Source organism: Protopterus annectens, chromosome 16.part0, assembly GCF_019279795.1.
Source record: "Protopterus annectens isolate FY-2018-M chromosome 16.part0, PAN1.0, whole genome shotgun sequence".
NCBI lineage: Eukaryota > Metazoa > Chordata > Ceratodontiformes > Protopteridae > Protopterus > Protopterus annectens.
Genome location: NC_056750.1, coordinates 840277799 through 840294670, shown reverse-complemented (window position 1 = coordinate 840294670; position 16872 = coordinate 840277799). Strand labels below are relative to the sequence as shown.

The following is a 16872-nucleotide window of genomic DNA, read 5'->3' as shown; positions in this document are numbered from 1 at the left end:
ATTCCTCTGTCCCAGTGAGCACTCCTCCTGGAAGTGTATCTAGGTACTTGTTTTCTAGGCCAGTAGTGTTCACCATTCCGTGTAATAATGCTAACATTCATCTTGAACTGCACACCTATTTATGTCTTAAATGTTGTGGTTTAATGCTTTATTTAATTATAGCCTGTTGGTTATATGTGCTGTTTACTGTGAAACAACTTTTCTCTAACCAAATGAGCAGATGTCTAAAAAAAAATATGAATGTACCTAAAGTGCTGCAGTATCTTCCTGTTAAGTGTTGATCTGTTTTCAGATGCAAGGCATTTTGTTAGCTCAGAAAATGGTGCCCATAGCATCGTACTCCAGTCGTGATGGTTAATCTGAATTTGTTTTAACTAGCTTGCCAGCAGCCTGAAATCTCAATCGATACCCAAGTGTTTGGAGTGAAGCTTGACGGGGGGGTTAGGTTAATGCTACTGTGGTGAGATTGTAGAAGTTTGAGGTTATAGCATTTACCTCATGGATTCGTGTTAAAAGTGTTTATGATGTTTTCAGTCTGTGATATTATTAAATATGCTTACAGTTTCACAGGCATCTGGTAGTTATGAATTCAAAGAAGGTATTAATAGACTGCCTTCATTTTACCAAGTTTTAAACACAAGGCTGTCGTGCATCGTAGTCAACCCACAGTAATCCAAGATTGTAGTTCTGCTTTAGACACCTCATGTCTTAGCTGTTTTCATGCAAGTAAGGATCATCTCATTGTAAAGGTGATTACTGGGCTGCATGTAACTGTGTCAGGTAAGTGATTGGTGGATGGCAATAGTTGATAACCGGTTTAAGATGACAGCGGATCTTAGTGGTTAGAAAGTGTGATGTGTTAAGGGAAGATTTATATAAGTCTGGAGCACAGTTAATCTTGAATGGTTTATTTTCTGTTTTATGATTTTTACCAGTATCAGTACATTAAAAATATTTTTGTGTATCCTTTTTAGTGAACTCTGCTTCAAAGGACTCTAGTCAGAGTAATTCATTTGTATTTGGTAGTAGTACAAAGCCAGCCTTCAGTCCAGCAACAGAAAGCTCAAATAGTTTTGGAACTTTGAAACCTGCTTCTGCCATTACAACATCCCAGCTGACGCATCCATCTCCCGAAGCACTTGTATCATCCAGCAGGTCTAGTGTATTGACCACAGCCTCATCGTCTTCAGCAGCAGCAGATTCAACAACAACAACAAAATCTGAAGTTCAGCTTGGCAAATTGGGAGATGGTTTCTTTCAGACGACTTCAGCTGGAGAAACACTTGGTAGTTTTTCAGGCCTCAGAGTTGGACAGACAGATGATGCCACAAAGACTACGTCTAAAGCATCGTCTTCTGTTTTTAACTTTGCACAGTTAGCAAAGTCTTCTGCAGTGACACCTGGATTTGCTTTTGGTTCATCACTTCAACTTGGAAAGCCATCAGATGCCAAGCCTGTGTTAAGCACAGCAGCAGCATTAATCACATCTACTACTGCTGGGAGTGATGATAAATCATCTTCCAATCTGCAAATGGCAAATGCCAAACCTCAAGAGGTTCCTTCAAGTGCTGCCAAGCCTTCATTTGTATTTGGACTGCCTCAGACAGGTAATTCTGTCACTCCTCCTCCTGCTCTCTCATCTGCTAGCCCTCTAACCACCACCTCATCCTTTGAACCTGTTTCATCATTTGGGAGTGCATCTTCAGTACCTGCTGCAGACTCTGTCATTTCCAATTCTTCTGGGGATGCCAAGCTACAAGCACCAGTACAGAAACCTGTGGAAAGTACTCTATCTTTGCAACCTCCCCAGCAGGCTCCAGACTCTGCTACCAATTCATCTCTGTCCAAAGCAGAAAATGTGACTGACATGCATTCTGGAGCTGCTACTTCCCCACCAACCACAGAAGTTACTTCTCTTCCACCATTATCTACTTCTAAAACTGAGCCGGTGTCTCTGCTACCTACCTCTGCTTTACCTAATACAGTTATTTCTGCAACTTCTGTAGACACATCAAGTGCCATCTCATCTACTGTGGTATCGGCAAACACACCTGCATCAACCGCTGAGTCTGGGGGTTCTGCAAGCACTGCAGCCTCATCTGGATCTTTGTTTGGAATAGCATCTCTGTCCCCTGCTGCTGCTTCTCCTTTTGGACAGCCTGATAATTCTACTGGGCAGAGCACTGTTTTTAGCCAAACTCTACCGAGTACATCTACCGCCACCACCACAACCAGTACAATCACTGGCAGCACTTTTGGTCTCCAGGTAACCACTGCTGCCTCTACAGCATTTGGGCAGCCTGCTACTAGCACAGCTTCCAGTACTGCAGGTTCTGCATTTAGTGCACCAGTTAGTACAGCCGAGTCAGCAGGTGGATTTGGAAAGCTGCCATTTGGACAAGCACCTTCCTTTGGACTTACTGCAAACAGCACTTCAGGTTTTGGCCAACCAGTGTTTGGAATGCAGCCAGCATTTGGACAAGGATCACCCTCTACCCCTGCATCCACCAGTGAGAGCATGTTTGGTGGGTCATCAGCAGCTAGTACTTCCAGTTCTTTCTCATTTGGAGCTTCAACAGCCAGCAGTGGGGGTCCTATCTTTGGTCAATGTTCAGCACCAGTGTTTGGACAAACTTCTGCATTTGGGCAAACTGGGTCCTTATTTGGTAGTAACACCACGACAACTCCATCATCTGGATTCAGTTTTGGTCAACCTTCAGGTAGGAGAGGTATTTTTATTTTGATTAAAAAAAATTAGATATTTTATGTTGAAAGGCCTTAGTAGAGGGCTGGCACATTCTTAGCCAGTCAGAGATGTGGTGTTTCTTGTTCAGTGTTAAGTTTGAAAACCCTAATCATTTTTTGTCAAAAAATTTGTTTGTGATAAAACTTTCCAGTGTAAGTGGTTGTGCTTAGATTGGTCGACATTCATCCAGTACCAGAGACGCATGAGGAAGAAAGTGATTGGCTGTAGGTGGTCACATTGAATAATGCTGATGAGCCACCCGAACTCCACATCAGAATGAAGGAAAGGGGTTTACAGCGATCTGTTATACACAGCAATCTTCTTCTGGGAGTTCCAGACCAAGAACCAGCATAGGGAGGCCTTGCATCCCTGAACTTTTCCATGTATATTCCTACCCCCCCCCCCCACATTGCTCACACAGTTGTTAGTAGTGCATTTAAAAGGATTAGTCTGCATGCTCATTTTACTACAGGCGTACATGCATATTCCAGTTGAAGTGCCAGTAACAGGCTTGTGCTAAAGGTGTTTCCCCTTTGATTACTTTTTATTTTTAGGTCTCATAGATATAAATATTTTAAACAATTTTCTTGTGGCAAAAAATTCATGAAATGTCTCTTTAACAAAAAATATTTTTATATATATGTTAATAGGCAGTTTACTAAAGAGGTGTGCTGCAACATGTATTCAACAGAAGTTGTTTCCTTCATCAAAGTAAATACCTTCACATGAAAGGACTGCACATGAATGTGTGAAATAACACACACACAGTATCACAGTTATCATTGAAACAGGAGAATCAGTAAAAAGAAAAAGTGTGTTCTTTCCATTATAGTTCTTTCCCACTGCGTGTGGATTCAAAATTGAACTCTGCTGAAGTCAGACAGTAGTGTTACTCATGGGTAATGTGCACATACGAGTCTTTAAACATGCTTGAGGTGTTGCTGTTCTGTGGAGGACGGTTCTGCCTCAGATTTTTCTCAAGCACATGTCAGTAGTACAACTGTATTGCAGACTATCCCCCCCACATGTGGAGCTAACCATACATATCTTACCCAGTCTCATGAGTTGGATGCATTTCTCACTGGCTGTTCATGTAACCCCCCCCCCCCAATGTAGAGCTTAACCGTACATCTCTTACCGAATCTCAGGAGTTGGATGTAGTTCTCAATGGCTGTTCATGTAGCCCCCCCCCCCCCCCATGTGGAGCTTAACCATACATCTCTTACCCAGTCTCATGAGTTGGATGCATTTCTCACTGGCTGTTCATGTAACCCCCCCCCCATATGGAGCTAACTATACATCTCTTACCCAGTCTCATGAGTTGGATGTAGTTCTCAGTGGTTGTTCATGTAACCCCCCCCCCATGTGCAGCTAACCATTAATCTCTTACCCAGTCTCATGAGTTGGATGTAGTTCTCAGTGGTTGTTCATGTAACCCCCCCCCCCCATGTGCAGCTAACCATTAATCTCTTACCCAGTCTCATGAGTTGGATGCACTTCTCAATGGCTATTCATGTAAACCCCCCCCCTCCCCATTTGGAGCTAACCATACATCTTTTACCCAGCCTCATGAGTTGGATGTAGTTCTCAGTGGCAGTTCATGTAACCCCCATGTGGAGCTTAACCATACATCTCTTACCCAATCTCATGAGTTGGATGCACTTCTCAATGGCTGTTCATGTAAACCCCCCCCCCATGTGGAGCCAACTGTGTACGTCTCTTACCCAGTCTCATGAGTTGGATGCATTTCTCAGTGGCTGTTCATGTACCCCCCCCCCATGTGGAGCTAACCATACATCTCTTACCCAGTCTCATGAGTTGGATGTAGTTCTCAATGGCTGTTCATGTAACCCCCCCCATGTGGAACTAACTGTACATCTCTTACCCAATCTCATGAGTTGGATGTAGTTCTCAATGGCTGTTCATGTAACCCCCCCCATGTGGAGCTAACCATACATCTCTTACCCAATCTCATGAGTTGGATGTAGTTCTCAATGGCTGTTCATGTACACCCCCCCCCCCATGTGGAGCTAACCGTACATCTCTTACCCAGTCTTATGACTTGGATGCACTTCTCAATGGCTGTTCATGTAAACCCCCCCATGTGGAGCCAACTGTGTACGTCTCTTACCCAGTCTCATGAGTTGGATGCATTTCTCAGTGGCTGTTAATGTAACCCCCCCCCCCAATGTGGAGCTAATCATACATCTCTTACCCAATCTCATGAGTTGGATGTAGTTCTCAATGGCTGTTCATGTATCCCCCCCCATGTGGAGCTAACCGTACGTCTCTTACCCAGTCTCATGAGTTGGATGTACTTCTCAATGGCTGTTCATGTAATCCCCCACATGTGGAGCTAACAGTACATGTCTTACCCAGTCTTATGACTTGGATGCACTTCTCAATGGCTCTTCATGTCCAGGCTTCTTTTGGTAATTTATTTTATTTATTTTACATTTGTTGACAGGGCTAGTCTAGCTGGATACATTTCCATTTTCAGCAGAGGCCCGGGGAGAAAAGCTCCACAAAAAGACAGTAATATAGAACAACACTTATTATACAAAAAATAAATATTTTACAAATGGAAAAGTAGTACATAAACTGTTTCATAAGCATAACCAAGAAAATACAATAGGTGAAAAAAAAAAAAAGATTGCTGTTTTTTTTTTTTTTTTTTTTTTTGAAGAAAAATATCTTTCTAGGCAGTAGGTCAAATGGTTCTGTACTTCTCAAGTATGTCGGAGCATTTCAGGGCTAGAGCCGTTAATATAAAACACTTTCATACCTGATGTAAATTTAAGCTAATTATTGGCAGGTTTACTTAGTATTCAATTTGGAAGCAGTAATGTATTTGGGCTGTGAGTTACCAGACCAGTTTATTGAACATTTCTCCAGTCAGCTAATGGAAGCTACTTGACCATACATTACCAGTAGAACATTAGTTTACATTTTCTCATTGGGAATTCTTCATTGTTGATACTGGTGGAAATCTCATAAAAAAACAGGACCGTTTCTAATTACCTCAGTTTTTCCTCCCTTCTGTAGCACTGAACTTGCTTCAGTTTGGAATAGTGTTGAATTTTTATCCTTTTGGCTTGAAGTTTTGACTTATTTGTTTTACTTGGTATCATCTGTGCATCTATCCATTTTTAATTTAATTTTGTTGAAGTTCTGAATATCTTTAAGGAATTGTGTTTTTCATTTAACAAGACAATTTTCAAGATGGAGCAACTGCTCTTCCATTCTTTGTCGAAGAGGAAGTCAGTTTCATGAAGCTGCTTCTTTATAAGAGTTTAGTTAGTAGACATTGAGGAAGACTGTCAGATGGAGGAATAGTAGTGAGGTGCCTCCCTGTCAGGTGGAGGAATAGTAGTGAGGTGCCTCTACTTTATCAGCAAGACTCCATAAGTAAATTGCTGCTAGAAGAGCCAGCTGGGCACACTTCATCAGTGCCTGACATAAAACAGAGTGCATATCATTCTCTGGGCACTTTACCATTGAGTGACAATCTTTTTTATATTTAGAAAGTACTGCCCCCATTTCATAGTAGTGCAGCATACCTGCCTTGTTCTTGTCGGGAACCTCAGTCTGCACTATGGTGCTCAGTGGTAGAGGTTTTTTGTTTTTTGTTCTAGTGGTATAGCAGCATCTTGAAAGGCCCTGGAAGGGTCTTCCACAGCTTTCTGCATCAGTCCTTTTGGGCTGCAGCAGACTGTCTAAAGATAATTGTTTCCTTGGTGGTATCCTTAGGGGTTTTATGGGTAGAGCTCTTAGACCTTACAGGAGTTACGGGAGCTCATACAGATATTTCCCCAGGGCATACCACAGAAATATTCTATGATATCAACTAATCTTTGGAATCCTCAGACCAAGATGAAAGTTTGGAGGTAGAAGAAAGCCCACAGCCTAGATATTTGTCATAGAGATCAGTGTTGCTGTAGTCTTTAGTGGGGCTTCAGCCACAGAGAATCTGATGTCCAGCCCAGATGTCCTATTATTCCTATGTTGCAGTATTCGTACTGTGGAATTTCCCACCTCAGGCAACCTGACGTCAGCTCCTGTACAAAAGCTTAAACCTAGTTGCTGTAGTTGCGTGAGATGTCACATGTAGGGCCATAAACCTGGGACCTTAAATATGACATCTGCATGCACAGACCTCATAACATTTCAGATGTTCATCGTGCATACAGCTGCAGTCATAACAGATGGGTTTTCCTGCCGTCAGGCGGGTCCTCGGTCGGCCAAATTCCAAAGTCTAGGTCTGGCGTCGGATGTCGTCGCTTCTTCCTGATGTCAGAGCGACAGGGGTATAAAAGAACCAGCCAACGCCATTTTCCCCAGTCTTTCTTGCCGCGCTGTGCCCGAAGCAGAAGCAGTTCGCAAGTGCCGGTCAGCCAGCTCCTGACATTACGAATATTTCTCAACCGAAGACTTCTTGAAAGCTAAGTACCCCGTTGGGGAAACTTTTCTTGCCTCAAACCGATGTCAGACAAAGTTAATAATTGCATTTCATGTGGGAAGCAAATACCACATAAGGATTTCCATTCCCTCTGCATTCCTTGCTTAGGCCCAGACCACGACGTCTCGGCCTGTCGTTTTTGTGCTACATTCAACAGACGCACTATTAAACGTCGGGCGGAGTTCGCCCAACACTATTTTGGCAAAAAGTTTAATTACATTATGTCGTCGGATACTCCGACTCCAGTTTTGAGTAAAAGACGCAAAGATAAGGACCGACATACAAGGTCCGCGACTTCTACCAACACCACGCTAAAGCCGTCTACAGGTGCTCCGGTTCTCAGCGAAGTGCCTACGCAGCCCCTGACTACCAATGACACTTCATTAGCGGTGTCTTCTGTGCCCGAGGTCGCAGGCTCTTTGGCCCACACCCCGACTACAGATACTGAAGCCACTCTTGGCGGGGAAACTCAGAGTTTAGACAGGCCTGCCACCTCTCAAGGTGTCTTCAGGCCTTCTTCTTCTTTTTCCATTAAGGCTTTCACTAAATCTAAAGCAGCCATGCATACTAAAAGACAAGCTACACAGGGCCCCTCTCAAGGCCCCATGCCTAAAAAGCAGATGCTCAAAATGGCTGAGGATTTGATTACTCTTATCAGGGGTTCTCAACCCCCCTCGGACAAAAGGCCCAGAGTGGAGGAAGAATACCCTTCCTCGGACCAGGCCTCCATTACTTTAGAACATTCTGAGGACCAGGAACATTCATACTCCCCTTTTGAAGATTCTGATGCAGAGGAGTCCATTCCCTCTGTCTCCCCCCCCCCCCTGAGAATTACTCTTTTTGGGGAAACCTTGCATACCTTGAGGGAACACTTCCACTGGGAAGGCCAAGAGTACTCAGACTCCAAGAAAAGGCTCAGGAATTTCCTGTTGCTCCATCAGCACAAGCCTCTGGCTATACCTCCTGTTTTGGACGTACTAGATGATGTGTATTCAGAGGCCAGCCTTAACCCAGATTCTTTACCTCCAGCTCCAGTCAAGCCTGACAGGTATTACCGGGTTCCTGATTCACACCAATTCCTATACAAAAGCCATGCGGCTGACCCAGAAACTATTTCACAGGGTCCCAAGGGAATTAAGGCCTCTACTGCCAAAAATCCATTACCTTCAGAGAGAGATTCCAGAGCTTTAGAAAGGTGGGGGAAAAGGTATACACCTCGGCCACCTTAACCATGAGGGCATTAAACTGTCAGTTCCATATGTTAAAGTATCAACAGTTTTTGTTATCTCAGTTGAAAAGCAAAATGTCACAACCTGAACAACCAGACTTGAAGGAGTTGCAGGATTTGTTGCATAGTGCAGAGCAAGTGGGTAAACATACCTTGCAATGTGGTTTTGATGCTTTAGAGGCCTCATGTAGAGCTGCTGTTACAGGATCAGTCATACGTAGACATGCTTGGCTCAAAGAGCAAACCTTACCAGATCATGTCAAAGCAAAATTACTAGATGCACCTCTTCAAAAAGATGTATTGTTTGGTGTTAAAGCTGAGGAGGTATTAAAGAAAATGGAGGAAAAGGCAAAATCAATGCAAACAGTGAAAGATTTCCTACAGGTACAACCACCACGTTTCAGTAGAAATTGACCTTCAAAAAATTGGTCCTTTCCAGCCATGGACAGACCTCAAAGAGGTAGATACAGGCGCCCGAGGGGTAGAGGGCAATCTCAAGGATCATTTAGAGGCAGACAATGGCAAGCACCTACACCAAGAAGTGGTGAGGATAGTTCACAGCCATTCAGAAAGCAGAACCAATGACTTTCCCCTTTGCATGCCAAGCAAGGCTCAAATGGCAGCACCTTTAGGCGGAAATCTGGCATTATTTTTGAAAAATTGGCATATTGTCACAAAAGACAAATGGATCCTGGACATCATAGACAGAGGCTACAGATTCCACTTTCACACCCTTCCAAAAATGAGAGGCATGCCAAACCTGCCACATAATCAAAGGGCAGAGGCACAAAAACAAATTTAAGATCTCATGGACATGAATGCTATTCAAGAGGTACCTGCACAAGAACAGGGTCTAGGTTTTTATTCCAGACTATTCCTGGTACCAAGGAAGGGCAAAGATTGGAGACCTGTTTTAGACCTATACATCCTAAACACATATTTACTCGTACCAAAATTCAAGATGCTCACATTACAGCAGCTTCTTCCCATGCTGGGCAAGGAGTCTTGGCTGGTAACACTGGACCTCTAGGAGGCATACCTGCATGTCCCAGTCAGACAAGATTGCAGAAGATACCTCAGATTTCTTGCTGGTTCAACCCATTATCAATTCTGTGCATTGCTCTTTGGCTTATCTACTGCACCCAGAGTGTTCACGAAATGCCTGGCATCAGTAATTGCCTTCTGCAGACTTCAAGGGATACAAATATACCCATATTTGGACGACTGCCTGATCCAAGCGGACAGCAAACACATACTTCTGAAACTCCTGGCATTTGTAATAATGTTGTTGAATTCTCTGGGATACACAGTCAACAAAAAGAAATCAAGACTAATCCCCTCTCAAACAAAAATTTTCCTGGGTGCCAGCTTGAATACAAACACCCAGATAGCCTACCTCACGCCAGAGAAACAAGGGCAACTAACTCAATACTTCAGAAAACTGGCAACCTTCACCAGGCTGACTGCAAGGAAAATCCTGCAGGCTCTGGGATTCATGGCATCTTGCATCCTGCTAATCCCATGTGCAAAGCTGCATATTAGGAAACTTCAATGGTACCTAAAAAACTTATGGTTTCAACACAGCCACAGTTTGGAAACAATTATACCACTGATTCCATGCCTTCAAAAGGAATTTCTGTGGTGGGCTCAAGCATGCCAAAGAAACATAGGTCTCCCATTCTGCAAGCCTCAAGCAAATCAAGTCATCACAACAGACGCCTCGGACTACGCCTGGGGGCGCACATGACAGATTGGTGCATTCAGGGCAAATGGTCACAAAAAGAAAAGCACCTACACATCAATCAAAAGGAAATGCTAGCAGTAATAAATGCTATTATGGCTTTCAAAGACCTACTGCATCCAGGCCAGCTATTGATAAGGACAGACAACACCACAGTGATGTGGTACATAAACAAACAGGGAGGAACCCATTCATATCCCCTATGCAGGCTAGCCATGTCTCTTTGGAACATGGCTCTGGAATTACAAATCCAACTTCAAGCACAGTTCCTGCCAGGCAAGGAAAACACGCTGGCAGACAACCCGAGCAGAAATATGACAGATCCACACGAATGGAAGTTGCATCCTCAAGTTTTACAGAGATAATTCAAGCATGGGGAAGGCCAGACATAGATCTCTTTGCCACCCACAGAAATTACCAATTGACAAAATTCTGCTCAAAGACCTTTCATCCACAGGCCTGGAAAGTGGACGCACTCTTTCAGTTGGACAACAATGACAGTTTATTCCTTTCCACCTCTTCCTCTGCTGCCCAAAGTTCTATTAAAAGCCAGAGCAGACAGACCAAAGATGATTCTCATTGCTCCAGACTGGCCAAGACAACACTGCTACCCACTCCTGAGGAGCCTGACGCATTCCCCACCATGGATCCTGCCTCTAATGCCTCTTCTACTGACTCAGCACAACTTCAAAACTCATCAGTCAGCTGAAAACACTCAATCTAGCCGCATGGAGGATTCCTTAAATTCACAACAGACCCTACTCTCCAAGGAGGTGCAGGATGTCATTTTGGAGGCCAGAAGGCCTTCTACTAGAAAAGCCTACTCCGCAAAACGGAAACGGTTTTGTGCCTGGAATCAGAAAAAGGGTCAGAATACTGAATTTACCTCAAATATTACAGTACCTAGCTGAGATGCTAAGCAGTGGACTTTCATTCTCCTCCATCAAAATCCATGCCTCAGCCATTTCTGCAGAATACAACACTGATCCTCCTTTATTCTCTCACCCTTTCTTAAGACAGTTCCTCAGAGAGGCTAAGAATATAAACCCCCCAAGGAGGCAACCAGTACCTGCTTGGGACCTCAATTTCATTCTAGAAAAACTGACCCTGCCTCCTTTTGAGCCAGCTGCTTCAACAGAACTGCAATATTTGTCATGGAAAACAGCCTTCCTTCTGGCTATCACCTCAGCACGCAGGGTTTCGGAACTACAAGCCCTGATGGCTGTGCAGCCTTTCATCATTTTCCATCAGGACAGAGTTTCCTTACGAACCAATCCTTCCTTTATGCCAAAGGTAGTATCCAGGGTAGCCTTGAATCAGGCTATCCACTTACCTACCTTTTACCCTAATCCACAAAACAAAGGGGAGAGATTACTACATTCCTGTCAAAGCAAAATTACTAGATGCACCTCTTCAAAAAGATGTATTGTTTGGTGTTAAAGCTGAGGAGGTATTAAAGAAAATGGAGGAAAAGGCAAAATCAATGCAAACAATGAAAGATTTCAGTAGAAATTGGCCTTCAAAAAAATGGTCCTTTCCAGCCATGGACAGACCTCAAAGAGGTAGATACAGGCGCCCGAGGGGTAGAGGGCAATCTCAATGATTCACAGACAGCTCCATTATTATTTGGACAGAACAAAGCCTTTCAGAAAATCAGAGCAACTCTTTGTGTCCTATGCTACAGGTGCTCAAGGGAAGCCTATTTCCAAACAGACAATCTCAAAATGGATAGCTCACTGCATACGCTTTTGTTACTCTTTTCATGGTAAAACTGTACCTACAGGCATCAGATTTCACTCCACAAGGGCCACAGCTACCTCTGCAGCTTTCCTCAGGGGGGTTCCTACCAAAGATATTTTGGAAGCAGCCACTTGGAGTTCTGTACATACTTTCTCCAAGCACTATCACCTACCATTATACTCCAAATTAGAGCGGGCTTTGCCACTGCAGTCTTGCAGGGTATCCTGGCTCCTCCTAGTTCCACTTAGTGCCTACCACCCCTTTTTTAGCTTTGGGATTCCACCCATCTGTTATGACTGCAGCTGTATGCACGATGAACATAGTACAGTTTTGAAACCTACCATAAATGTAGATGTTAGAGTGCTAATACAGCTGCAGTCCAGGTTTCCCTCCCTCCTTCCCCTCTTGGGACAGGCCTAATGGCTAACACCTCCTCATACAAACTCATTGGGGTATTCTTTTATGGTGTATTTGCTTACAACTACTGTTTTTTGATTATATTGCATTGCATTATTACATAAATTTATGTTTTGCCTTCCTTCTGGGGGCACCTGACATCTGGGGCAAGAAAAACTGAAGAAAATGGTGTCGGCTGGTTCTTTTATACCCCTGTCGCTCTGACGTCAGGGAAGAAGAGACGACATCCGACGCCGGACCTAGACTTTGGAATTTGGCCGACCGAGGACCCGCCTGACGGCAGGAAAACCCATCTGTTATAACTGCAGCTGTATTAGCACTCTAACGTTTACATTTATGGTAGATACAAAACTGTACTTTTCGGATGACGTCACATTGTTCGCTTTGCTCCTACTCTAGAAGACATCTAAAAAGCTAAGTACCCCATTGGATTTTGAAACCTTGCATTCTTTTTGATTAAGATTGATTAGTTGTATTTTATATTGGCCGATGTCAGCTAAAAAGGGCAAATGCTGTTGCGGGCGTCATACTGCATAAGGATACCCACAACCATTGCGTCTTTTGTCTTGGGAAGGAGCACGGTCATACTACGTATTCCATTTGCCAGTCTTTCTTACCGAAGACCCTCCACAGCCATCTGGCTGCACTAAATTTATATTTAGAGAACCAACGTCTCAAAAAACTTGCGCTTAGAATGGACCCTGAATCAGCTGCTCCAAATGAACCACCGCAGAAAAAAGCCAACGTTTTCAGGCCTACTTCTGTTGCCTCTCCGCCATCACATGTCCCACCAGCTTCCAATATAGGAGTTGAGGGACATCCAACAGAACTGACTACTTCGGCTCCCACCGAGGAAGCTGCTTCAGAAGTTGCGGTCTGCACGTCCACAGAGATAGCCGAGACGTCTGTTACTACGGATGTCATGGGGGAATTGGAAGCAGTCGGTCTGCCTTTGGAGTCTCAAGCTTCTGAACCTAGGCCTTCTCCCAAACCTGTGCCTACTAAATGCAAACAGAAAACTAAACATCTGACTCCTACCCCTGAAGGAGTCCCTGACTGGCAATATTTCATTAACTCTCTAATGCAGGTCTTTATGTCCTTAGGCCTACAGGCTCTACTCCCACCACTATACCTGTGCTCAGCCCAAGGCATGCCTATGCCATTTCTCTCCTCTTGCAGATTACTCAAGAAGGAGAGGAGGGACTAGAACCTTACTACTCTGCCTCTGAAGAGTCCTTCTCTTATGCTTCCCAGATTGCCTCTCCTTTAGAATATTGTTCACCAGATGAGGACTCTGTTGAAGGGGACTCTCCACCAGAGGACATTACCTTTGGTGAAACTATAACTAAGATGAGAGAGTACTTTAAATGGACACTACCCAAATGACTGACACCCAGAGGAGGTATTTTGAACTCTTTCAAGTGGAGTCTCCCTCCCCATCAGCCATCCCCCCAGTCTTACCTGCCTATCTGGGTGCTTTTACCTCTGCATCCAAAAACCTAGACTCTCAACCACCTGCACCTAAAAGACCAGACAGGTTTTATAAGGTTCCTGATGACCATAAATTTAGTTAAACCCCCCCCCCCCCTCCCGGCAGACCCTGCAGTCATTGCTGTCTCTCCAGACAAGCAATCCATACAAATTCCCTCTGCATCAATTTTGTCTACTAATAAAGACAGCAAAACCATGGGCAGGATTGGTAACAAAAAAAAAAAGTGTACATCTCTTTCTCCCTAGTCTTCCATGCCATAAATTACCAGACACACATGGTAAAATATGCACTGGACCTTGTCTCTCAAGCAGCTAACCTCCTGGCGGCCTTACCTGACTGCCCTACCAAAGCAGACATAACATCTAAATTGAGAAACACAATAGACCAGCACTTGACCAGCAGTTCCTTTATTCAAAAAGTGATCTGGTACCTCGGCAGTTCGCCTTCATGGATCACAATTCCTTCAAGTTCCAAGCAAGTATAAATACACACTAAGTCACAGGTGTTGTTAATCAACTAATTAATAGCATATTAAACATTATAAACATTTAAAGTGACAAACTTATTATAATTAAATAAATACATATTGATACGAATGCATATTCTAATAAAAGTATACATAAACACAAAAATAAATACAAAATATCAATTAATGAATATTAATTATTATGTACCCAATTTCTGATTCAAACCAAAGGGCTTTAAAGTCTTAAACTTCAAAATCATTCTTGTTTCTAATTCAAGTAATTTAGCCACACTATCACCCCCTCTGGACAGGAAGGGTTTACCAAGTACACAAAATTTTAAACTACTAGGGGAATCACCATGCAAGTCATGAAAATGTTTGGCAATAGGGCTAACTTCATTATGATTTCTGATATCCTTTAAGGGTTCTAAAACACGAATCCTAACCATACGTTTAGTCTGTCCTATATACCACATATCAGTACATGAGCAACCCAAAATATAGACCACCCCCATCTATCTGCAATTAAAATAAAACTTTGGAACACATGTTCTGCCGTTAATGATATTCGAATTCTTGACCCTTTTTCAAATGCTGCAATGACCACATGGAAAAGTACCGGAAGGCAAAAAATTGTTCCTTTCAACAAAATTATAACTTAGCAATTCTTTTAGATTTTTTCCCCTTCTTAAAGGAGAATGTTATATGTTCCGGAAACAAATTACCTATCATTTCATCTTCACAAACAATGTGCCAATGCTTTCTCACTATCTGAATTAACTCAGAAAACGGAGAAAATCTTGTGACATAAAAAAGTTTCTTATCAATGTCCTTTATTTGATGCATCCTGCCCCCGGATTTACTGTTCCTAAGTAAAATATGTGGTCCATCATAATCATTCCCAAGTAATTTGTTTTTGCATCTCAATAAATGGGCCCTCATTATAACCTCTTTCCCTCAACCTTGTCAAAACATTATCCAATTCATAAGTTTTTTCATTTTTATCACTAGTATGCTCATAAATTCTTTTAAACTCACCATGTGGTAAAGAATTCAACAAATGTCTTGGATGCATGCTAGTGGCATGTAAAACATGTTGACCGAAGTTGATTTCCTGAAGGGCCTATAGCCTACAACTTCACCATTTTTGTATAAAGTTATATCCAGAAAATTAATCTGTTCCCTATTCAACTCATAGGAGAAAGTTAGACCATGCTCATTATTATTGAGAGAGTCAAAAAAATCCAAAAAATCATTAATATCACCCTTAAAAATAAAAATAAGGTCATCTATAAAACGCTTCTATAGCAAAACATTGTTCCTAAAAATACAGTGGGATAAATAAATTTCTTTTCAAAAAATCTCATGTATATAATGGCATATGAGAGCGCAAAAGCAGCCCCCATAGCCGTACCCTTTAATTGCAGAAAAAACTCATTATTAAAAGAAAAATAATTGTGAGTCAAACAAAATTCAAGTAAATTAATCAAGAAGGTGGTCCTGGGCCCATCACCCAACATATCAATAATAGATTCCAAACCCTATCTGAGATTGATGTTCGTATATAATGATTTTACATCAATCGTAACCCAATAATAGTAATTTTGCCATTGTATATTAGAAACTTCATTTATCAGGTCCTGGGTATTAGAAATATGTGCTACAACCTTCTTCAAGTGTGCCTTAAGGTGAAAATCTAGAAAAATGTTGATGATGTTCAAAAAGGAACCCACCCCTGAAACTATCGGCCTACCCGGAGGGTTTTGTAGGCTTTTATGCACTTTAGGCAAGGCATAAAAAATAGTAGTCATAGGTTTTTTGATGTAAAATTTACATACATCTTTATATTCAAAAAAACCCAGATGTTCCCCTCTTTCTAATAAGGCCAAAAGTTGATCATTAAATTCCACTACGGGGTCCCTACTTAACCTTTTATATTTCTCTACATTTTTCAATAAATCACCTACCATATCACAATATTTATGTTTATCCAAAATGACCCAATTGCCACCTTTATCAGCACACTTGAAAATGAAATTAGTCCTCTCTTGTTTAAGGCTCTTCAGAGCCATCCATTCATTTTTACTTAAATTATAACATTTTCTCTCACTCAAAAATTCAAGTGCTGTAGAAATTACTTTAAACAGAACCTTAAAAAAATAAAGCAATAGCAGGCACATTAATAATAGGTACAAACTTGTTTTCAGTTATCAAATGAGGTAAAGGTAACTTCCTATATCCGGTGTGATAACTTGTATTTTCCACTGTTTCATCCATATCAGAAAATTCAACATCATCATATTCATATAAAGACATATTTAATAAATCCTCATCCAAATCATTATCCATATTTGGATTATTTAAACAAACATTCTCAGAGGAATTTTCAACATTTCTGTGAAAATAAACTTTCAAAAGCAGTTTCCTGCGGAATGCCTTTAGCTCTAAATATAAATCAGCCAAAGAGGGAAAATACGTAGGTACAAATTTACTACCTTTTGACAATACAGCCTTCATATCACTAGTAAGGCTGAGACCAGATAAATTTACAAATAGTAAAGTCTGTGCATTAGATTCACATAC

The 16872-nt window shown here is 42.1% G+C and overlaps 1 protein-coding gene across 1 annotated transcript in view; it reads left to right on the top strand.

Moving 5' to 3' along the window:
- NUP214 (nucleoporin 214) overlaps nucleotides 1-16872 on the top strand; it is a 3229616-nt gene that overhangs the window by 2213945 nt on the left and 998799 nt on the right. Inside the window, exon 29 of the mRNA XM_044058190.1 lies at nucleotides 975-2720. Within this exon, the coding sequence (XP_043914125.1) occupies nucleotides 975-2720 (1746 nt within the window). The remainder of the gene's footprint in view (nucleotides 1-974; nucleotides 2721-16872) is intronic.